This window comes from Chamaea fasciata, unplaced genomic scaffold (genome assembly GCF_029207755.1).
Source record: "Chamaea fasciata isolate MVZ Bird 193981 ecotype frontalis unplaced genomic scaffold, bChaFas1.0.hap1 SCAF_6, whole genome shotgun sequence".
Lineage (NCBI taxonomy): Eukaryota > Metazoa > Chordata > Aves > Passeriformes > Sylviidae > Chamaea > Chamaea fasciata.
The window spans coordinates 4,199,989-4,225,595 of NW_027094091.1; the positions used below are offsets into that span (position 1 = coordinate 4,199,989).

General features: G+C 36.7%; 1 protein-coding gene across 2 annotated transcripts in view; it reads right to left on the bottom strand.

Annotated features, from left to right (window-relative positions):
* Nucleotides 1-25,607, bottom strand: part of GRK4 (G protein-coupled receptor kinase 4) — a 39,652-nt gene that overhangs the window by 13,509 nt on the left and 536 nt on the right. For both annotated transcript variants that reach the window (XM_066185251.1, XM_066185252.1), the window contains exons 2-10: nt 15,587-15,673; nt 14,776-14,888; nt 10,497-10,574; nt 9,340-9,440; nt 7,922-8,014; nt 6,524-6,587; nt 6,080-6,220; nt 3,577-3,767; nt 1,059-1,096 (exon numbers count right to left, since the gene is read on the bottom strand). In XM_066185251.1, coding sequence (XP_066041348.1) covers nt 1,059-1,096; nt 3,577-3,767; nt 6,080-6,220; nt 6,524-6,587; nt 7,922-8,014; nt 9,340-9,440; nt 10,497-10,574; nt 14,776-14,888; nt 15,587-15,673 — 906 coding nt within the window. The remainder of the gene's footprint in view (nt 1-1,058; nt 1,097-3,576; nt 3,768-6,079; nt 6,221-6,523; nt 6,588-7,921; nt 8,015-9,339; nt 9,441-10,496; nt 10,575-14,775; nt 14,889-15,586; nt 15,674-25,607) is intronic.

Consider the following 25,607-nt stretch of genomic DNA (forward strand, 5'->3'; position numbering starts at 1 on the left):
GAAATAAGTAAATGCTCTGGAGCAGCAAATGCTATTTTAAAAACATTCAGATGCTCTTGTATTCCCTGACATCTGATGAACCCCTTTTCGAGTGCAAGATCTGAGCTCCTGAAGCGATTTTCTAATTAGTCCCCCGTGCTCTCTGGAACCTAATCAAAATATCCCTGGCAGAGAGGAAGCATTCTAGTGCAGTCCTGCAAGGCTACATTTTTCCTCAAAGAAGCCTTCAGCTTTTCCAAGACATTGCTGGAGAGAAAAATTAAAGAATGCATTTGATGTCTAGCAAAGCTTTAGCTCTTGTAAAGTGACTTCTCTCAAGTATCATCTTTTTTGAAATTTATCAGTCCGAACATGCTGACTTTAAAAAAAATACTGTGCTAATGACTTCAAAAACAGTTTTTCCTCAACTAAAATGCTCAGCAGCTACAAGAACAAACTTGTAATATTCATCCGCAGCTTAGAAGAGAATTCCTGCACATGTCCCACAGTCAATTCAAAAGATTCTGGTAATGACTTGCATACAAAGTCACTAAAGAGAATTAATTTGGCTTTTGACAAACAAGGATTACAAACATTTCTTCCTATTGTTTGTATTTCCTTGATTCTGCCCAGCCACATATGCATCAGGGACCATCAGACCTCTTTTAGTCAGAATGTTAAAACAGAAATACTTCCCATTTCTTCTTACTGTCTAAATATTCTAGTTTACTAAGAAAAATTCTGGCCCCCCATCTAACAAATCATGTTTCCATAGTTGAAGACAAGACAAACAAATCCATATACAAGTTTCAGGGACCTTAAATCAAGAGGAGGAAGAAAAGGAGAAGCAAAAGGGAAAAAGTAGCATTTGAAGGTAGAAAATTGACCCTTCAAACATAATCATGGTTGACCCCCAAAGTTTTCCCTTGCTTTCTAAAAAGCAAGGCACTATTTTCTTTGCTAAATTAAGATTCATCAATTAGGTCTCCTTTATCATGAACAAATCCCTTACATTTCTGGCATGGTATTAATTAAAGGTGTAATTCCTGATTTCAAAATGAATGTTAATCTTTACTTACCACAGTCATCAAGAAGTATATTCTCAGGCTTCAAGTCTCTACAAATTAAACAAAGACAAAACTATTAGCCCTCAAGTGCAACAGATTCAACAGAAGATTCCTTGGTTCTGATTGAAGCAATTTTTCCAGTTCCACCTATAGGCAAAAAAAAAGCTGTGAAGTTGATGGCCTATAATACAAATAATTTAACCAGAGAATTCAAGATCCACTTTCCCTAAACTCTTTAATCCATTTATATTAACAAAGGCAACACAGCACTAAAATCCTGATATAAAGAACCAGCAGTTACACCCAAATCTGTGCTCATAAGTGAAAAACATTTCTCCTGAGAAGAATCAGCTTTACAATTCCCCAGTGGTAAAACACTGTGCCGGCTGCAATTTGATGCTGACTCTTTGCTGTATTTCACCCCAGGGTATCAGAATGTCAACTAAGAGTAATAATCCCAAGACTAAGCACAAGCTTAATGTCATCCATTCAAACTCCATTTCTTTAACTTGGAGATGTAACTTTTAAAGCTTCCTAGACACTTCATCTTGCTAAGATTCTTTGCAATAACTTTATAGAGGTTTCCTATCACTTTTCTGTAAACATTACAGTTTCACAAACAACATTTTTTAACTACTAAATGATAGCAAGACTCGGGAAATACTAAAAGGGCAATAAATTCAGCATTGCAATTTTGCACCTTGTGCATTTTTACTTTGAGAACAAAAGGAAATATTGAATGGAATGTCTGAATTTTCCCCTGCTCAAGGAAAATTTGAGGAGTTGAAGCTGAATCAGAAGCTGTTCTAGGATTTATCCCCTAGCAGATTCTCCTGAGAATATACATACATGTACATATACATATCTGTAATAAATGTATAATGTACATTATTATATATCAAAGTGCACTATAGTTATAATGTCCATTGTTAATTTTTTAAAATTTATTTGTTATTTTATATATATGTGTATTTGTGGTATGCAGTAAGCATGTGGACTGAAATGGTCTCTTAGATTTATTCTACCATAAATATAAGCCAGAAATAGACATGTAAAACCCAGTAGTTGGCTACAGAGTCAGTTATTGGAATAGATTATTAAAAACAATATGAATATATACATGTATACATACAGTTGTGACAAGAAGAAGAGACTGAATTATACAAAAGAAAAAATGTTAGGAAAAATGACTCTAGAGTTGACATTCTAAATGAGATACAACAGTTCACCAAGAAATCTAAGTAGGGTTTTTTCCCCCGAATATTGGTAAATTGATGTTCTGTAGCATGTTCATTCATGGAAAAGTTTCATTATCTTATGAGATGAACTGTATATAAAAGTCATAAAGATGCTCTGCCTCTCATGCTTTTAAGTCTTGACAACCCCCTTAATGGTAATAAATGGACATTAAATGCAGGATTACAATAGCAGAGAAACCAGGAGAGATCAGAGTTTAAAAACTGAAGAACACTAGGATATGACATGTGTTTGGAGGTCTTACAGGCAAACAGCTAACAGGTTGCACCTAAACAAAGGGCTGTGGTTTGGGGTCTTTTGTTTTGTTTGGGTTTTTTTGTTGTTGTTGTTATTTTGTGTTTTGAACAATCAGTTTTGTTTTCATTTGGGCAATGTAAAATGACCTACTGGTAGCTGATGAAATCTCTCACCCCTGCTGCCCTCCTACATGTATGCCAAAACACACTGCGTAATATTGCAAGATTGGCCAAATTCTCTAGGGAACCACATCCAACCACCAGCATAAGCCTCATTCACTCTGGTTCTGCCACTTCCCACTCTGTGTGTGTTGGTCTTTTACCCTGGGGAGGGAAAAGACTAAGACACATTATATTGAAGTTATACTTGAAATATTCTTTGAAACAAATGGTATTTGGCATTACACAGCAAAAGTAAAGACAGTGTTCTTAGTCCACCACTAAATTGGTTTTGCTTGTTCTGTAATATTAATGCATTCCAGGGGTTAAACAATGTATGTACAGAGACAGAACAGAGCATTAAAATCATACAATCTCAATTGCAATGCATAAAGCTTCTGATAGTTTTATTAATTCAAAGGCAATAATAAGTTTACTGGAGGAATCTGAAATTAAAGCAGAAGGAGGAGCTTTTCACATGGGCTATGTCTATCCTGTTAGCCTTGTGGGCATAACATACAAGGCAGCCAGGAGCTTCTGGAGCCCTGTGAACTACTTTAGAGTGGGCAGGAATACAATCCCATTCTCCTAAAACTTATTTATTAAAATTATAAATTAATTTGCTTTGTAAATCATAGTTCCATTTTATTTTACAAACCTTGAATCAACTTTATACTGTTTTAAAATATATCAATCATCAAGACCTAAATGAACAGCAAGAAGACATAAGAGGTATATTCTTAGGGATATGCCACGAAAAGGACAACTTAATAATTTTTTAAACTCTTTTCCTACAGAATTAAAATACAAACTCGTTTTAGTAGGAAACAATATGTTCAATGCTGAAGAGACGTGGAAAAGTACAAGCTGACACTCACCTGTAAACAATTCTCTCTCTTTGCAAATCCTCCAGACCACAGCACAGTTCTGCAGCATAGAAAATAGCCCTTTCTTCATCAAAGCCAGGATTTCCCATGTTATATATGTGAAACTTCAGATCCCCTCCATTCATTATGGTTAATACTAAACACAGGGCATCTTTCGTCTCATATGTATAGGATAAACTAACCTAAAAACGGGCAGGGTGAGAACACAACCGTTATTCATTATGAACCCCAAAACAATTCACAGATCTTTTTTCCAATACAATCAACTTATGAATCCTTTTTCAAAGCAAAAAAAACCAAAACATGCAAGTGGAAAATCACTCTTGCAGAGTACTGGAAGACCCAAAGGAATTCAGACTGATTTGCCTGTATACACGAACCACATACACAAGACAAAAGCTTAGTGGCAGATCTGTTTAGATACCAGAGAGCTCCACCCAGAAAATAAAATTACTGATGATGTCTCTTGGCTGCATGTTACCTGTAATACTCTTTGTCCAGATAGCATGAGCATATTCCTTGTTTTATTAATCTCTCAGGAATCATGCACTGCCAAACCATCTTCCTGAACAATGAGTCTCAAAACTGCTCTAGAGCAACTCAAATTATTTTAAATCAATGTAGTTCCTATTCCTACCCCTGCCTCCCCCTCAAGTAACTGCACATTTCCCTGATTTAGAACTTGCCAACAGTGAAGACTCAGTACAACTCCTTACAGTCTTTCTTCTCGCTGTACTTGAAATGTGGTGCTGATAGGCAAGGACAAAGCACCACTTTTTTTTTGTTTTTTCAGGTTTTACCTAAAGTTTTTGACTGCATTTCAAGTTTTGAAGTAGACTTGTGAATTAAAAAAAAAACCTCCCCAATTAACACAATGTAATATACTACAAAATTTAACTCTTTAAGTTACAAATTCATTTTCAACAGAAAAAGCTATTCTACACAGATGATCAGATGATCATCTAAGAGCATGTACTAAGAGATGTACTAAGAGCAATGGAATTCAAACATATACTTAGCTTACATTAGGTAAATAAGCTAGGTAAAAAAATCACTAGGGCTTTTTTTTACTCAATAAAAGTATTTTAAATGCAGTACAAGGAAAAAAAATTGCTTTAATTCATTAACAGATCCAAACTCTTCCTTCAGAAGCATAAATACGATACTAAATAATAAAATCAAATAAATAAAGAAATCAGCTACTTGAGGTATAGATTCCCATTTGGTGGTTTTAACTGATGTGTCCGGCTATTTATGACTGTACTTGTGACAGAGGCATGACAAGTTATCTACCCACTTCAAAACCAGGATCACTGCAAATGCTAGACCTAGATCTTCTCTGTTGCATAAAAAAACACCACTGGATAGCAAGAGAAAAATAACTCATGCTCAATTTTGTAAAGTGATTTCAAATTCAACTTGGATCAATTATTGATTTACAGTGTTTACATATGCTGAAAAAAATGTTACTCAAAAATAGAAGTTCCACTGTTTCAGTAATTTATGGATAAATTCAGGTACTCTCTGGATTCAGTTTCAATCAATCTGAGCCCAGAAGCCTTGTGCAAAAATAACATTAGCATATTTATACAAAACTATAATTTAAAATAGTTTAAGATATTAATGTATCTGGCCTGCAGGTTCTTAATTTTTCTTGTAGCTGACAGTATTCTACAATGGGACTTTTTAAATACGTAAAACTTATCAGAAAATACATGCATACAGATTTTATACACATATATTTATAAATAATTTTCACTATCCTCTAAAACAGGTACTGTTAAAATCCTCTGGACAGCAATAAAAAATTTATAGGTAAATGGATTTCAAACCAAAACAAAATATATTGGAAATTAATATTTAAATGACATTTTAATTAAAAAGTAAACATTACCTGGGGAAAGTTTTACTTGGTGTATCTTTGAACATTTTGACTTCTTTCACTGCTTAGTAATTAGAGCTACTAACAGACCATAATTTACACAATAGCAGCAGGTTTAGGTATTAAAACTAAGTTTTCCATTATATGGAAATTCCATTAGAAAGTTATTTGTTTCACATACAAGATACCTCTTTAAGCCTTAGTACACAACAGAGCAATATAACCTGAACCAATACACTTCTAAAATGTCATGTTTATCTTAAAATGTATCAGCAACAGAGTAACAAATGCTATGAAAATACCTCAGGGTATAAAAACTCAGCTATTAAATAGAGGACAAAGATTCAGTGGCATCAGCATCCTGAAACACAGCCTAATGTTCTGGCTGTGAGAAATAAAGCAGGTGGACCAAAAAAAATCCTTTTGCACGGAACTATTCCCAATCACACACAAAATGTATTTATTATTGCATCAATCATTTCTCTCTACAGCCATTCACTCTCTAAATCAATTTTAAAAAGAGTTTTGTGCCCACAAGCTCCTGGAAGACACTGAAATCAAGTAAACAAAATGAGATAAATTTCTGAAAATAGACTGGAAATAGATACTTACTACAAACCTACTATTCACTTTTTCTAGAATCCTTTTTTCATTTAGAGCCATTGATTCTCCTTTCCTCTTCTTTATTCTCTTTTTTTCTAGCTTTTTGCAAGCATACATTTTTCCTGTTGCCCGTACTTGACAGGCACACACCTACAAAAAGAAGGATGGCGTGTCAGAGATGCTTCAGGTGTTTTATAATTTTTATTTTAAAGAAGATTAGATTTCATTTTGTTTTCAAACACTTTAGTGCTCTCAGAAAATTGTGGTCTGTAAGCATCAATACAGAGCCTTTGTTCATGAAACAACTTTAAAGGTTCACAAAAACTGAAACAGAAGTAGAAAAAGTGATTATACAGAGGCAAACACAGTTTGAACAGTTTAGTAAAATTGACAGACTTTTTTTTTTTTTTATTCCTTATGAACGGCCTTGCAGAAAGTTACTTCTGTACTCACCTCTCCAAATCCACCTTTGCCTAGTACTCGGTAATGCCTGAACGTGTGTTTGGTTACTGGCTGCCTGATTAACAGAAAGGAACAATTACTGCAACAGGAATTACAAATGTTAGTAATCCCACCCCGAGGTCTGTCTTCATCTTCTGCTTTCTGTTCTGACATATTTCTGAACAAATGTTGCCTTAACCTGATGGAGAAGTACTATAAAAAGCTGAATTTCAAATGGAAGGGGTGCTCTAAGAAACGTGGGCTCCCTCGTGTGGTCACCAGGCACTGCCAAGAGCAGGAAGAAAAGCTGCTCAGCTCGGTCCTTTGAGCCTTGTGTGTTCTCATCACAGGCCTTTTATCACCTCCTGTTGCCTCCCTTAATTGACATGCAGACTACATTTCAATGGGATCATGCTTACAATTTGGCATTTAAAAGGTAAACCATTTCTGATTTCACTTTGTTTTTTTCACAAAAGAAAGTTGTGGTATGCAAGAGCAGTTCAAGAGCCAAATTTTTAAGGTACTGATGCAGAGGAAGAACAGATAACTGGAGGCAGTAGAGGTGTTGACCACTCTATGCTAAAACTCTCCTAAATGTGTCAGAGCAGGGCTATTACAAGGTAGTGGGTTTTCCTGTGTTTTGCTTTAAATGAGCATTCACTGTTACTGCAGCTTTGTTCTCAGGACAGCAGTGGAGGTTCATTTAGTTTTGTTTAATTTGAGTAACTTCCCTAGTTTTCTTACTGGCTTTTGCTACCAATTCATTGAAGTAAAGGCATCGGATAATTGGAATTTACAACAGAATCAGTGCTCAAGCACCTTAATGTTTGAATATGTGATCACGATACCCAAGGGGCTGAAACAGAATCATTTTGTAACAATTTCAGCCTTCTGAAAGAGTCTGGACACTTGTCTACTGTTGATTTGAAAGTCCAAACTAGATTCAGATAGATATCTTGCTATTTTGTTATTACTAGAATTACTAGACCTGTACCTATACCACTTTAAAAAAAACTAGTAATCCAATCACCCCATGGATTACAATACTAGAATTATCTGTTTATTATCCACTAATTAGGTCAAGTTGAAACTACAGGATGATAGTATCCCCAAGAAAGATTAGTATTCCACTGCACACTTGACAACCAAACATTCCTAAATTTGCATTTACCCAATACCACCCAAAGACTTAATTTTTACCACTTAAAGGCTACAGTCAGACAGTTCTATTGGAGTATTGGTTCTCATGCTGTCCATCAACATCATCCTTTACATCTTGTCCTCCAGATCTTAATTTCTTAGACAGGCAGTCTCATTTAGCATTCAGCTCTACAGCATATCCAGCATAAAACCCAAAATTTGCCGCAAAGCAAAGCTATATAATAATGCAAACAATATAAATAAACTTACCTTTCCAGCCATTTCCACTGTAAGAAACGGGAGAAATACACACTCTCCTGGTAAGCTTCAAAAGGTCTTTTGCTTAGGTATTCATGGACAATTCTACCAGGAAAATAAACAGAAAAATAAAGTCCATCTTACTCTGAAAAAGGCTGTTGAAGCAGGAGGTGCTATCAGTCTACAGACAGATATTTAAACATATTGATGAAGCTGTAGGCAGAAGAACTTAGCCAGTGTGCTCTACAATGGTTTGAGCCTAAATGTCTCCCAAAGTGAGTGCCTGTTACAGAAAACTGTTCCTGTCAAAACGCTTGTGCATAGGAACTAGACACTTTGACCTCTGCCTTTGTCTTCAAACCCACTTCAACATCAGCTTCTCAGCAGCTATTTTATGCATGTATGACCCTGCAAACATGACCTCTGAAAGTATCTACAAGGTTTTGCGCATTCTTTGGAGACTGGCAAATAAACCTTTATTCTAGGATTTGAACTGAAGAACTAAATGCCATATGCAAACCTTGAACACCAAGTACCTTATCATTCCCCTCAAAGAAACACACCAAGATGGAGATGGGGAGGGAAGCAAGTCATTCCAACTGTAGTCAGGTATTTACTGGACAGGGGAAAGGGAATGACCCACATGAGACGCTCCATTTGAGACATGTTTTACGAGGTGTTCTCACACAGCCCTTTCAATCTTATAATCACAGCTTGTTACAAATCATGCTTATTTCTGTTGCCAGGGAGATGACCCAAGCAGTGACAAAACCTGCAGTCATCCTTCAGACATGATCAAGCATGCCTTGAAGAACCAGAAATATTAGAAACATAAAGGCTTTAGAAAGACATGTAACACTCATAAACACGTACCATCCCTCCAAGAAAAGCCTCCCCTGATACTACTGTGTGAAATATCACTTCATGACTGCAGAACAAAACCAAGTTGCATTGTTTTGTGTTAACTATCACAAGTGGTCCTCTAATCAGTCATCTTAATGGCACAGAAGTGTTGGCCTCAGTTAAACCTGTTTTCATGAACCTTAAATGTCTAACATTGTTCAGAAACCTTTCAAGCTTTAACTTATAACTTCCTATTTTTCTGAGTACCTTCATCATGGAAGAGAGTTACTTGAAAATTAAGAATACAATAAAGAGAATTACCATTTATCTTACAGAATTCTTGGTGGCAGAAAATAGTGTGACTTTATGCAAAAGCAGCATTAAAGAAAAAGCTCTGCAAAAGTCAAACATCTAAATCACATCTGAAGGAAACCTAGTCCTTTAATAAATCTGTTCCAAGTTTCTTTCTTTACTCATTTCTGGGACTCAGTACTTCTGGGTGTAACAACTTCATCTTTCATTTTCCTTAGAAACACAAAAATTTCTCTTGTAGTTCTCGAATTTAGCACTAGGCATTTTTAACTTACCTAGTACAGTCCATGAAAAGATCCTTAGAAGGGTTCTTTTCCAGTCTTGCTTTACATTCATTTACTGTTTCCTGAGGTATTTCTGGCAAGTGTGCTGCAGACTTAACACAGAAAGGAAAAAAAAAAGAAAAAAGGAAAGCAACAATGAAAGCATGTAAATCAATAGAAAAACTTTTGTATTTTGTAAAAGTTTTGTTTTCAAAGATAAATTAAAAATTTTAATACAGGAAAAGGAAATTAACAGTTTGACTCAAGAGAAAAATCAAGAAAATAGTATTTGAGCAAAATTTTTTATTTATTTCCTGTTCCAGAACAATGCAGTGGAAGTTATTTCAGTTATTTACTATTTCACTATATGGGGAAACAAACTTTGCAATAAGTCAAATTTCCTTTTCTTTCCGTAAGTCTACCACCAAAAAGCAAGTCACCTCTTTGGCTTGGCAGAACGGAAAGAAGGAGAAAGAAACACAAACAGAGGCTGGGAAACTATTTCAAAGCAGACCAAAGAGATTTGGGGTTTTTTTAAAAAAAAGTACGGGACTTATGGTAGTCCCAAAGAAATTCTCAAAAAGATATGGCAAATTTAGAGTCTATCTGCTTTCAAGGCATCTTCAAGACCTTTTGTATAAGATGACCAAAGCAAGAAAAGCAGAAGGAACATCTATTAATAAAAAGTAAGTATCTAATTATATACTCACAGAAAAGCTTCCACTGGATACCAAAAAAAGAGACTCTTTATAAATGCAAAAAATCATCTATTAATGATTACCATGGAAAACTGAAAGTAACAGAATGTGTCAGAAGAAAACAGCATTTCACTTTGTGAAAACCTGCAGGATTCTGAAAATTTACAGCAAACTAACCAAAGCCACAGAGAAGTCTAAAAGACTTCAAACTAAAATACCCTGAGTTAATTTGTTTTTAAGTTTTCTTTAGGTGTTAAATGGAGGATAAATTGTAATTGTAAAAGCAGAGATCAGTCAAATTTTCTGCTCAAGTTGATTGAGCAGAATTGTAGAAGGCAGCACACCTCTCAGAAAGACAAAAACAGGATCAATTAAGTTTGAAAGTCAATTTACTAAAACCAATGCAACCACTCAGATCTATTTATCTGACACCTACAAAGCATTTGACAAAACCTTTTGCAATATATTTACCCCATTAGTGAAGTAGGTCTCTAAAACTTTGAGGCCACAATCTATACGCTTTTCGTCTGAAGATACCTCATATTCTGCCTAGGGAACAGAATTGAAAATTATATTATGTTCAGAGCCACTTGGCAACTTTTACATGATGATAGGTAAATTTTATCATGAATAACACAATACTCCTAATATAAAAGGACCAGAAGGCTATATAGTGAAACATGTATGAGGAACAGTCCTAAGGAAAAAAAACAAAGCATATGGAATTTATTCGTTGGAAAACATACAAAATCTAACAATTAGTCTAAATGCAATTACAGAAACTGCATCCTAGAGGTTAAACTAGATCAATTACAATGAAATAGTATTTATGTAGTACTGTGGGACAGAATAACCCAGATGGGAAATAATTAAGAGTACAATAATCAGCTTTTTCTTCACTGTACTGTTTTCCTTCATGTATTATTCTTTGCTACAGTTTTAGGTAAAACCAGGATAAAACAACTTTACACGAACTTGTAAATGAGATCTAAACCAAACCCTAAGTCATTCTTTGAAAAAATAAAACTGAGTAAATACAAATTTTGAAAGTTTTTGACTTAGTAACATCTGGTACTGAGATGTAGAAAAAGAGAATTGTGCAACACAGTGCATTTTGCAGGTAAATGACCGGCAGCTGAACAGAGCTCCAGAAGCAGCTACATAAGGAAAAAACCCACAACCAACAAATCACCACACAGACACTACTACTAACAAACTCCAAGAACTATGTACTATTGATCATTTTATGGAATCATCTAGAAGCAGACATCAGAAGTTACAACATTTAAAGACAACACAAAATCGGGAGAAAGATGAATTAGGAAAAAGCAATCTCAAACAGCAACGTGTATTATTAGGTTTGTTATCTGAGCCAACTCAATCAAAGCTTATTTCCTATTTCAGGATGTAAATGCATGCACCTAGAAACAAAGAATACACGGCAAACTTCCAGAATGGAGGACTATATCAAACAAAACAACAGTTGGGCATATTGGAACAACAATCATTAGAAACCTCATTGGAAATTACAAGTAATTGATCTAATCAGAAGTTACTTACCTTTATAAAGAAAGCTAAAACACTAAAAAATGACAGTTCAAGAATTAAACACACACATAATACTGGAAGTAACAGAATCCCCGATTTCCAGTTCTGCCATTAATGACAAGTAATCACTACTAAGTCATCAACATCTTTTTCTGCTGAGACATTATGGTGTCACCCACTTCAGCACACTAATCAAGTCCATCAATCTAAATGCAAGCCATTATTTCTGCTGTTCAATTCCAGAACAAAAAGTCTAATGGTAAGGAATTCTTCCGCAACTGCTAATCAACCTCAGCAAGTCAGAAAAGTTTATCAACCTAAAGTTCAGCAGGGTACTTAGCACCTTTAACACTCATTTAATACAAACAGTTCGGCATACTGTTTTAAGGGGATAGTGTAATTTAAAAGGAAGTTTGAGAGATGGCCTTTCCAAATAATTCTGTTACTTACAGGGAAGTTTGACCCATTCCTTTTCATATATGAGTAATGCTGTTCCTAGCTAGTGAAATGAGTCACTAGATTGGATAACTCCAATTCCTCACTCTAACTTCTGTCACTTACATTCAATTATTTCACAACTCTTCTTTCTGTAAAGCCATGATGACTCCAGACTTTTAGGTCACACCTTTTCTACTCATGTAAAAGAGTCAGAAAACTTCATTAACGAAGATGCAAGCTTTTTAAGGCTATGACATTTCATTCTGGGATTTTTTTTCCCAAAAGAGTAAGTCTAAAAGTTTTTTAACATATCTAAAAAGTTAAACTTGGCAAAAGCCAAGGTAAGAAGCACACACAGTCTCAGCTTTTGCTTCCTATACTGCCTTACAAAGAATACCAACAAAAAAAACCCCTCAACCCCTAAAAGAACAAGCTTGCTGAAGCCCAGAAAAGGGAATCAGGCTAACTCAGGAACCATCTATAAGAGGTAGTAGGTATTTTATCTCACATCCTTGATCAAGACAGGATGCTAGTTTCAGATCATGAGAGTCACCAAATAAAGGTTATCTTGTTTCAATGATTCCCAAGAATATTTCTTCACCCTGATTTTTCAAATGGAAGTTAAACAACAGATGAAAAAAAGTAAATTGTGAAACCATCCCTTACATCAGATTATCTCAGCTATGCCAGTCTTTGTTAATTCACAGAAGTGTTGCAATCCACATAACATTATAGGTTGCATTTTCAAAACAATTCCAATTTTTCAGTTAGTGAAAAGCAGTTACTTCTTAGAGACAGTTTTACCTGCAAATGACATCTCTAGAGCAAAGACATACCTGCCTTACAGTCATGCCTAAGATTAATTCTCTTTTGTGCTGCCAAAGATTCTGCTACTCCTTATCTAGGATAAAAGGATTAAAATGTGTACAGAAGCTGTAACCATTAAGGGTACATCCACAGTTGTCAGTGCATGGCACTCATAACGGGCTCTGGTTTATATTCACTTCAGGAATGAAAGTTCCACTCTTCTGGATTTCCATTCAATCCGTTCAGCCTCCAATGCTCAATCTACTCTCTGGAATTTGGTGCTCAAACAGCTCCTGGGAGTCACAAAAGTGAAACACACCTGGGGAATAAGCCCAACTGCACTTAGACTCATTGACAAATACAAACAATTCCACTTATCTGGCACTCAAGTTCCTTTTTAGCTGATCCTGTGCCTCAGTTTTTATTCCCACGGGGGAAGGAAGATACAGTGACATGGGAGGCACAGCAATTACCCTATGTACATTCCTTACACCTGCCTCTTCCAGAGCCATCTTGCACTCCAATATAGTAGTTTGGGATGGATGCAAGCAGCAGCACTACCCTACTTCTGCCTTCTTTGGTCATTTGTTCTCTGCATGTAAGAACAAAAATGGCTGGAATGAGAAAACCTGTTCTTTCAGCAGCAATCTCAGTTTGAGGCTGTATCTTACTGCTCTTGGATTAACTGTGAGGGACGAAGAATGAAAAGCTCTGAGCTGTTATTCTTGCCTCTTAAGGGCTGTTTTGTGCCTGCCTAATCTTCTCATTACTTTCCCCCTCCCCAAGAGGGTGAGGATTTTTTTGCAAAATATAGCTGTGGGCACACTTCCTTCCTCCCCTTGTTCTTCAGCATTTGATATCAAGATGTAAATATATCAAAACCTTTTCCTTTAGTCTCAAAAAAAAAAGAAAAAAAAAGAGCTTTTTCTCCTTCCATAGATGGTTCTCTAAATTTCCATCTCCACTGTATGGTTTTCAATTAGCACATGCTGTGTAGCCTAGGGCTCCTATGCAAGTTACAACATTTTTAAGTCTATGTTTATAACATTTTGAAGCCTGAGTATAGCAAATATTCAGAACACAGACATCCTTTCAGGCTCTAGAAGCCAAGCAGCACGTCTTCCTAAAATTGCTTCTCTCTTTCCTATCATATCCATTTCTGCAGCTCTGACCATACCAAGATGGCAGAGACTATACAGTAAACACTAAACATTTTCCTTCAAGTAACAGTTTTTTTGACATCTGTCAGAAGTTACAGCTTTACAGTCAGAAGAATGTAGATCACACTATGTTTTCAAGTACACAGCATTAGGAAACAGGGGCATGTAGAGAAAATTAATAAAAGGCTTATGTCTTAAACCAAGCAGGCAGCTAAAGCCCACACAGGCATGCACTCATTCCCCCCACTAACAACCAGAAGGTCAGAAGTGAGAGATCTTGCAGCTTGAAATAAAGACAGTTTGATAAAGCAAAGCCACAGGTAGAAGAAAAGCAAAGTATGAAATTCATTCATTTCCTCCCATTGGTAAGGAGATATTTGGCCAATTCCAGGAAAGCAGGGCTTCATTCTCAAGTATATCAGGTAGCTGGCAAATTGTAACTTCCCCCCTTTTTCTTTCCCCCAGCTTTTACTGCTAAGCACAGCAGCATATGCTATGGGATATCCCTTGGGCTCAGCTCTCCTGGCTGTGTCCACTCTCAGCTTCCTGTGCACCTCCTCACTTTTAGGGCAGCATGAGGAACACAAAGGCTTTGACACTCTGTAATCACTGTTCAGCAAGAACTAAAACATCCTTTTTATCAACATTAGCTTGGTCTAAAATCCAAAATAAAGCACAAAATGACCTACAATGAAGAAAATTATCCCAGCAAAACCAGCACAAAAATCAAATATTTACATACAAGAATATATAAGCAACTGCCTACTGATAGCCATTGTCCATTTCTCACTGCTTACCACTGCATCCAGAAATTCAATGCATCTTTTCAAATCTGGTCTGGAATCACAGAACTGTCTGAAGAGAAGTCTTCCTATTGGCTGTTTGTCACAAAGTTGGTTATAGTCTCTTTCTGGGAAAAAAATATAAATATCTTTATTTATTTTTATTTTTGTAGTAGGATAATAATTACTCCCATTTGAGGTGAGAATAACATCACTAAAACATGAAGATTTTACATTAACATACTTATCAAAGATACAATAAATATGCAATGATCCTAAAGAACAGTCAGTTCTTTAAAGATCCTAAAGAACTCTTCAGTCACATCTGTGTTCTATTGCCCATCCCATTTACTAAAAACACACTGAATTATATGTTTGAGGTTAATTCAGGGTGTAGAAAGCAACCATACTGTGAAACAGCAATACCAAAGAAAACAAGATAGGTTTTTTTCACCTTTTCTGTTATTATCTTGCATTCCCTCTTTCCAAACAATTACAAGACATTAAGGAAATGGGTAAAATATATTTCCATCAATTTACAATGTGATTCTTTTTTCTAATTCAAGGTTTTGTAAATCTATTCTTTATGAACAGTTTCCTCGAACAAACAAGGAGCGGTGAAACAGTTTTTAATCTTCTCATAAATTTTATTTTCTCATAAGTTCTCCATTATATAGGAAGTTTAATTTTTTTTTTTTTTTTTTTTTTTTTTTTTTTTTTTTTTGCTATTTAGCATTTAGAAGCAAGACAGAGTCCTTTCCAGTAACAGCACCAAAGTCTCACCCTTCCCTCTCAAAGGAGAGGCTTTATTCGACAGGACACTCACCGATGGAGCACCGAATACCCTCACAGTGACTCACAGGGGGCAACTTCAGCATCTCTTTCCATTTTTTACTACGCCCACTCCGTTTACCTGGAAGAAAATATGAATAATGCAAGTTATTCATTAACACTGTGTCAGAGTAAAATTGAACATAACATTAATAGCATCAACTTAGGTCAGTTCTACTCAGATATGTCAGACTACTTTTCATGCCTAGAAAGAAATCCATCAACAAGGATATCCAAACCAGTAACAAATGTGATACAGAAAAACTTTTATGCATTTTTTTCATGTTTCATGTAAAGTCTTTTCCAAGACAAATATTTCACATTTTGGCTGTACATGTAGAATATCTCTCCAGAGAAAAGACAAATATCTAGGTATTTTGAAAATCACAAACAAAACCAGAACATCAAAGATGGAACAAAAAAAATTTTGAGAATTATCTCTCTACCATGGTAAAGAATGGAAGAAAATAAAGTTGAGTAACAAAATACCAAGAACAAAGTTCTTAAACACATTGTTGGATGATAAAGTTGTACATAAATATTCCCTCTTTGGGGGCAGTAATAGTAGTAAGAGTAAACCCCATTAATAAATGAGAGGGCATAGCTCAAATATGCAGTATTTACTCTAGAACATACAGGGACACCAGGAAGAACTTAGCTGTTGTAAAATGTACATGTTTTCAACGCTTCAGATTTCACAGCACTGGTGTTGAATTAGTATTGATTTTAAAAAACAACCACAGTATTTTTCTCAGTTTCTATAAAAACATATCTGTGCTACATTTCCTATGTTACATTGCACTTTCAGCACATTACCTTGGCCAATTTCATTTACAGAAGATATGCATACTTATCAAAAAAGCAGAGACAGACAGGAACACATACACACTTTCAGATCCAAAACATTTCTGTGGAAGAGTAATTTTGTGCTGCAAAAGATTTTAAAAGCTTTTACTAAGTGGTATGATCAAATGCATTTCCACATGACAGAGCAGCAGCAAATCTGCACAGAAGCTTTTACACCATACAAAGCAGTATGTACTGCTAACCACAATGGGAGAAAAAGGAAGGGAGTTACCCAGTGTAACCTGAATAGAAACTAAGCAGCAAAGGGTACCAAACTCTCAGAATTAAATCGTTAGGGTGAAAGGAACTAACATCTTCAGAATAACAAAATATGTATTATTTTTTTAAAGCCTCTCTTTACTCAGACATACAACTTCTTGAACCATTCCACCAATGCAGTTAGACCAGTCCCAGCTTAGTGTACCTTGGTTCATACCAAATGTACATGATCCTTGCTAACAGGAATATTGACTGTGCTGCTGCAACAAAACATTCTCAACTCTAGTATCCCTAGAAAGGTAAAAAAAAAAAAAGAATACAACATCTATAAACATTAGCTTGTGGACATTCTTTGAACTGAGGCCTACTCTCTAAAATAACCCAAACTTCTTCTGCACTTCATTTTCTAATAATCACTTTGCAGGTCATTTGCCTTCCAGAAAGTTTTAGAACACGAAATATGGAATCTACTTCCCATCCCATATTTCAAGCAGTACCAGAACTAATAATGAGGGTGTAATTGCCATTATCATTAAAACAAACTGTCACTACTTTTAACAAAATATTTCTGATCTTAAAAAGAAGATGATCATATGCTTGAAGAAAATCAAATCACACAAATTGTAGAGCCCTTCTGAGAGAAGTGAATACAAAGAAAATCAAGGAATATTAACATAGATAGCCTATAGACATACATTGAATAACAAGGCCTGGGTATAGATTATGTGATCATGAAAAACAATGGATAGAACTGACGGGTTTAGTTATGTAACTGAAAAATACACTAAGCTGCAAGGTCCACTGAAGTTAAATTTCCTCTGTTAGAAACTGCCCAGAAAGATTCAATTTTCCATTACACCATACAATCAGTACTGATCAAGAATGATAAACTGACCCCAAATTCGTATCACAGTGCTGTTTGGAAAATGTAAAGTGAACTGTGATATATATCAAGAGTATCATGTTCTGAAGCGCTGTCAAAGAAAAAACTCAACCCATCCCAACCCAAAACCAGGAGAGATCACTGGCGCATTTTACTTCAAGTCCAACACAAAAAGTGCTGTATTTTGCCCAAATATTTGGTCACTTACTTATAATGTGACCATTATGAGCTTCATTTTACAAAAAGAGAACACCTGCTAGAACGCAACTGAATTCACCATCCTACAGAAGTCAAAAAAGGCCACACATAATTTATTAATGATACACAAGAATCAAGTGCTTAGCAGTATCAGCTAGATCAATGTTCTCTCATTTTTTTTCTGAACTGAATGTTCTTGTATTTACAGCAAATGCACTGTCAAAGTCTGTAGGTCCCAGTAACGTAAGGAGCCATTTCTGGTAAAAGTTATGGCAGGAGGCCAATTCGTTTGTCACATTATTCCCTAATTGCAAAATCCTTTTCCATTTCTGAAGCAGTTTAAAAGAAGTATCAAATCAAATTATAACAGCTGTGGTTTGAAAGTGTCTTAATATTGATTTCAGAGCTTCTATTCTAAATCTCAATCTAAAACACTTGAGATAAAATTCTTCCAGAAAGACCAACAGCTGACTTCCCAACAGAAGAGCCAGAAGCCATTAGGTGAAGGTGCTTTCTGGTTGATCTCTGCGGCTCAGGTGAATTACTGCTTTTGCCTCTCTCAGATGGAATCATGGCTAAGAGCAATGTCCAGCTTGAAACGACTCAACTTGTACAAAGAGAAGGGTGGATGCAGCAATACACCATTGCAGTGAGGAAAAATCTCAATTACATTTTCAGGTACACAAGAACCTCACCTTCTCCTTTCTCCCCAAATTACTTCTTAGAGTTACAATTTCAACATTTAACTGTTTTCCCTTTTTTTCTTCTTAAAAAAAAACCCCAAACTAAATTCAGTTAGATCTCTGCACTAGAATATGGTACAGGCAAAATATTTAGATGTTTTATTTCAATTTTGTTTTTAACCTTCAGAGAAATATTTGAAAAATGTACATAAGCTAATGCAGTTGGCTTATTCATCAGTAAAACCACAACTACTTGAAAAAATGAAACTGCTGTGGTTACAACCAGTGTCAAGAAATGAGAATATGTTTAAAGTCCTCAGATGCACTTCTCAGAGCCACAGAGATCTTCCTTACAGACCTGATCTGCAGACTGACTCACATTTCAGTGAGCACAATGTTCACAGAACATTACTAAGCCAGTTTTCCTTGAGACAAAAAATTTGGATTCTGTCATGCAGAATCCTACTTTACTGGCTCCTACACTGACCCTGAGATTCTAGGAGGGAGTTTTTTGGGAGCCTCTGTGCCCCAGCTCTGCTGCCTGTGCAGGGCAAGCCCCGTGCGTCTGAGGCTGAGCAGCACACAGCTCTGTAGCACTGGGGTGCACGATTGCTACAACTTCATTCTTGCAAAACTGATTCCACAAACCAGATTGTCAGATACCAGCTGAGAAATTCAGACTAGACCACACCCAGATAAGCTCTGAAAGCCTAAGACTGCAACAAGATGACAACCTACAGCACGCCTTTAGTGTATAAATCAAATCACTTGGTTCAAGGAAAAAATGCCAAACAATTGATGCAGGAGCTCTACATCCTCTACAGTGAGACACATGAAAATAAGCTGGGTACCTACACTGCCTTCAAATATCTTTCCCTCAGCAGAGCCAGTTGCAGGCAAGTTCCCTAATAGATTTAAAACTCACATGAATTCAAATCTTCTCCTAGTTCCAGACACATTTTCCTTCAAATCACTCACAATAAGGATTAAAACCTTTCACTAAAAACAAATCGAAACATTCCTGTTTAATTTTGGCCTTATGCTATAGAGGCATTTAAAACCACTGCCCATTGAGTAAGAAATTTTGATTTTAGGCCCTTATTGGGGAAGATCCACCTTTAAGACACAAAACAGTGTGGAATTAATACATCAGCTCCTCAGATCAGACCATAACACTGGAATGTTCACACTAGAAGACAAGTTCACACATACCATCACTTGAGGAAGGCTGTCATGCTTTCAGTTCTAGAGACAGCTCATAAGGCACTGCTGTGGGGGCTCACAGTAACCTTCTCCATTCTGCAGATCAGATGTATTTTTGGACAAAATACCATCTTGTATCAACTCAAGCTCGGCCACAGCTTAACAATGACATTAAACAGAATGGCAAGGCTTTCTATGGAGAAAGGTTTTGGTTTTTTTTTCCCCAGACATATGGTAAACACAATCTGGCCAGTTCTCAATAAACTTATAAGAGTCACCTGGCTAAACATTCAGGTTTCAGCACAAGGTTAGCACCTAACTCATCAGCATTACAAGGGCCAAGGTACTTCTGAGGGCAAACAGAAGCAAAAACACAAGTAGTACAATAAATAAACAAAAGATATCTATAGATTACAGATGGTTATGGCATTTATAGGCTAACAGTCCTCACACTCCTGGATGCAACTACACGGAGTTGGACTTCAGCAAGGTAATACTCCAGTGCTCTTGCTCATCTGACTGTCAAGCAGTTAAAAGCTCAGCTCTCTACGTGAACATTTGCGCCGTTTGTTTATGTGCACAATCATTTATTGTTCCCACAGCCATGAGCACTCGAACAACTGGTTCTTCACATGGGCTCCCTATGCAGCTCCAGTGATCATGTGCACATGTAGGAATGCCAGTGCACACACTCTGCGCTGCACCAATTAGGTGTGGAGTGGAAAGCTTGTATCAACTCAAGTAAATGTAACTGATCTGAACTGAAATTATTAATCTGTTCTTGCAGTCAAACATCCTAATGTCTCTGTATACATTTCGAAATGTCTATAACCAGCCAATGAACAGGGTTTATGAGGGGAAAAAACCACCAAGAACCCTGCAATTTTACAGTCAACAAACAAGGATTTTTTTAGCATGATAGTACACTACGAGTGCAACAGATATTAAAGAAATAAAATTCCTTTAAGCTGATTGTGCAACCTCTATTGTAATTGCCACGTTTGAAATAAGCAAAGCAGCAGCGTGTACCAATTACTAGACTTCTCGTGTTGTGTTTATTTAGTAAATGTAATTATTTAAGATTCCAACTTGCCCACATGCATTCTCCTTACAGTTCATTAAATAAAGGACAAAAAGGCAGGCATTGTGCATAATTCTGTACAAACACAGGAAGACATGTTTCCTGCCACAATGAGTTTACAGCAATTTAAAGCACAATGCAATAAGAGTGCAATAGAACATAGGAGGCAAACGAGGGAAGAACTGACAACAACTGAAAGCAACTACAAAAACTCCCAGCACTCTCACGTTAAAATTCATATTTGCTGCTGGTGGACTTTCTGGGTAGGAGTGTGCTTTGCTTTCCCACTTGTCCTATCCCTGAAATAATTTAAAAAATTAGTTCAGTTCAACAGCCAAACTACAGTGATCTGAGCAATCTCCATAGAATCATCTTCCTAGTTACAAACACACACAAAATAGGATACCTTCCTTGTATCATCAACACTGCACTGGAATATTACCTTATACTGCAAGCAAAAGTAGGCTTTATTTTGATGCAGAATTATTCCAGTTGCTTTCAAGTCCAGACATAAAACTCACTACCTGAGTGGACTGCTCATTTTCTGTGAAGAATACATCATTGAGACAATTATTCTGAAACAAGTATCTTGCAGGATTCACTTAAGCCAAACTGTGATCACATTCTGCTACTGAAAGGTTCCTCCCTTCTAAACCCATCCTTGGACTGCACCTAGCAATTACCAAATCTGCAGGACCTTACTGAGCCATCTGAAAATTAATTTTGGGAAGAAAACCCCAAACCCAAAACACCCAGCAACACAAAAAAAAAACCACCTCAAAACCCCACAAACCCCAGATTGGGTCATGGATCCAGCTGGAAACTACCTCAGCCATTCTGCAACCACAGGCTACAACCATACAACCAAGAGCTGGGAGAACATTTGTTTGAGGCATGACCTTAATTTAGCCAAAACCAATCATGACACAGAGGGCACTTTATGCCTAACAGCAGTCCCAGTTCTCATTTCCAAACTGCCACAGCAGTATAAATGAATTTTAAAGTGGATGCAAATGGAGCAGGTATGTTTGAAATGCACTCTTGGCATAGATCCTCACCTGTAGTAAAGGGCCACTGACTTCAAAGGAACGATGTATCTCCCCTTTGGGTATATTTTTTGAGACTATTACTTTAGGCAATGAAAAAAGAAAGACTCCTAAGCAGTTTAAAACGTACAGGGATTAATTTCTTTCCTTCCCAACATCACAGACTATGTGTGGGTTGTTGAAATGAATTTGGGGCTTACATATACTCTGAGAGTGACTGAAATAAAAACAGAAGATACAAATATCAAGAGAAAAGTGAATATAAAATAAAAATTGGGGTGAGGGGCTTTTTTTTGGTTTTCAGAACAACCTTGTTTGTATTTATTATTTCTCTCCATTTATGGGACAAATTCTTCAATGTCCTTCAAGTGAAACTAATTTCAAATACTTTTCTGCTGGGAAAATAATGAATGTGCTAATTTCTCTGCTCTTGTACACAACTAGAAAACATATTGTTGTACACCACTCTTCCACACAAATCTGAGTAAGGAGAACATGGACTGGCTGCTGTGAAAGCTTGCAATCTCAGCTCATACATCACTATCACAACACTTACCTGCTTTTGTATCTCACTTCCTACACTTCAGCACTCATAAGATCCAACTCTGAGTTTGCTTTATAATCTCTTGTTTTTCTTCTGAGTCACCTGTGCTTCTTCCACCATTGGGTTCACCTTAAGAGGAAGTTTTCCCTTTTTCTTTCTCCACATACAGGTTTCTCTCAGAAAGTCATGTATGCACAAGAAGAAAGAGCAGGATTGACCTGGGGTTGAGTGGAACAGGGAATCCCAGCACACTCTGCACTGCAGTTGCACTGCGGTTTCGGTCTGAAGGCAAAGCCCTCCATGGACAGGCCAGCTTTCAGCACAAACAGGTCAACTGAAAAACTGCACAAGTAAAGAAAAACTCCCAGCACAGCTCCTGACTCCTAAATATTTCATCCATGAAGTACCAAAGGGTACTTTGTGCCATCATACCATCTTCTAGTAGTGGGTACATTCAGGAATCATATGTAATGTTATCACTAACACCCACATGCCCAAAAACTGGCATTTGATTATTTACCAAGTGATTTTAAAAGAAGATAAGGAATCCTGATGACTTCCCTTCTTACCATAAAGAAGTGTTGCAGTTGCTACAGAGACATTACAAGTCTTTAATGAAAACAGACAGACTTCTATTAAAATGGTGTTTTATTAAAAGCTATGAACATCCTCTTAGAGACAAAATTTAAAGTTTTGAGGCTGGGGGGAAGCTGGGGTTTCCTATGACCTGAAAAATGGAATTAGTAAACTCCTATAAACAGATATGATCCTTGTGCAAATTGAATTAGAAGATTCATGCCTCTAATGAAATAAATCAACAGTAAGACTGAGTGAAAGGGAGATGGTCTTGAAACAGACAGCAATAGCACTTTATTGCTATTGTATCGAAGAAGAAAGTAGCAAGAAAAGATTCATTTTATCTGAGTTCCTTGCTCTCTAATAACATAGATCAAATTTACTTTCTATGTATCAAATCAGATTTCAATGGTAGGCATGAACCTTGCTGTTCAAGGTGTGCTGACTCTGCACACCTACAAATGTAAAACCCAAATGACATTCACATCCTAACAACATCCACATCCAGAAGGATTAGAGCACCTAAAATTAGAGGAAAATGACACATAAAAATCTGGGATCATGACTTTGATTGTTAAATCTGGTTTATGTGCTCAGGTAAGATTTGGTGTTATTTATTGGGAATTTCTGAATTCCCATTAGGCACCTGCCATACTCTTTCACCAGAAGTGGACAGGTACACATCTTTTGTTGTTTCTATATTTACAGAATGAAAATGACATATCTCTGGGGTTAAAAGACTTTGTAAGATGTATTCAAGGGTACAACCTTTTACTACTCTCATCTTCATCAGGAAAGAGTCTCAAGTTAGACTGACCATGCAAGCCATAATTAACCCTCACTGATTTCTTTTGACATGCACCACAAAGAAAGAATCAGAGCACAATAGTTTACATGTTACTTTATTTGCATGTACAACTGATATGTTTTTCCAGGTGAACACCTTCTCTCACCCACACTGAGAGACTACTGACATGGCCAAAGCCTTTACATGAAAATAAATGAAGCTGTATTGCATATTAGCTTTGGATTTTACTTCCTTCCACAAGAAATAATTCTGCACTTTCCCATGCTATTCCACCTCTCTATACACTACAGAGTGTGACAATAGAAATGTGGAAAGGAAAGTCATTTGCAAGTCTGCTCTTCTGTCCCAGCTGTGAGGCCCTTTTAGCAAAGAACATATTAAAACATCCATCTCACACACTAACTTTGCAAATTCCATTGCCTTGCAGTCTATCAGGCACAGAAGAACAGAGCTGGGACAGGGATTTTATGGAATGGTCCTGACAGATGGAGCAAACCAGACATTCCCAGACCAGCCAGAACATGCAATAGACAGAAAGTACTTTCATTTCAAGGGGTGTTTTGAAAAACATAAGAAGTAGCCCATGCACAGGGAGTGAGACCTGAACAGGTAAAAGACCTTCCACCACCTGATCAATGGAGGTCTAGAGTTTCAAAGCCAGAATTCCCATATTATGTGAATGCTTACACAACAGAGTCCAGGCCAATTGAAGGCACAAAGAGAGTAACAGATTATTACAACGACTTTTTAAAGTTTCACGTCAGGTAGAACTGATCTTCACATCAGCTGCTCTCAGACTTTCATTTAGTTCATTAAAATATCTTGTTTGGTCAGTTCTACCACTATAATTTATTTTAAACATAGTGAAACCTTAACTAAAGAGGCAGCCTGACATTAAGCAGCCACTTAAAAGCCTCTGCAGATTACCACTCCGCTCTTTGTGGTGAGGGTTTGGGCACAGTGAAGTTTTGAGCCAGACTCCACTTTCCCTTAATTTCTCAGATCACTTCAATGCAAATTCCAAATTCAGGCAGCACCACCACAGACATGTTCCTGTCAGTGAAACCAGCCAAAACATGTCCTCTAGTTTGAGGTGGTCTCTTCAGCTAAGGTTGGAAGATGGCCCAAAATTGTGATCACTGTTCTGTTTTTTAAACTCCACTTCAAAGTCAAAAAGCTGATTTTCCTCTCTTGCTGCTTAAGGCAAATTGAACTGGATACACATATGGCGTAAGTGCCAAACCCATTTAGAGTTGGAGGAACTTGCAAAACACACAGAGGCAGATTCTGCTGTTCTTACTCACTTTAAACAGCTCCAGCTTAACTAATGGGACTTCTCAGCACAATTAAGACAAGCAGGATCCAATCCAAAAAGAATATGCACATTTCATAGTTGAAAAATACACTCTGCACAAAGTACACTGGTAATCCAGGGAGACTTTCAAGTGGCCATTTAATGGACAGTTATATACACGAAAAAGCAGTAGGACCATCTTAGTTCAGGATGGTTTTTTCAAACAGCAACCACGTGCTATACTAAAACTAATTATCTACCCAAAACGTTTGTTAGCTGGGGGGAGGAATCTTCAACTCAAGGTGTTCCGGGGAGTCAAACTGTAAGTGATAATCTAATGGAAAATAGCAGAGTTTTGTACTAGGATAATACAAAATACTCGACTGCAAAGTACAGGTCGCGTTCAACAGCTACGTTTTTCACGGGTAGGAATTTCAGCAACATGGTGTGCAAGGTTTTTCCAGAGAAGATTTATAGCACTTTATCGTTTATATCCATATGCATTTATATTTATAAACAAACTGAGAACTACAGACTAACGACCTTTTTAAAACATCCGGTAAAAAGACTATTAGAATCAAGGGGGAAGGAGGAAGGGGTGTTTTTTTCAGAAGCAAAGCCACAAGCCAGTAACT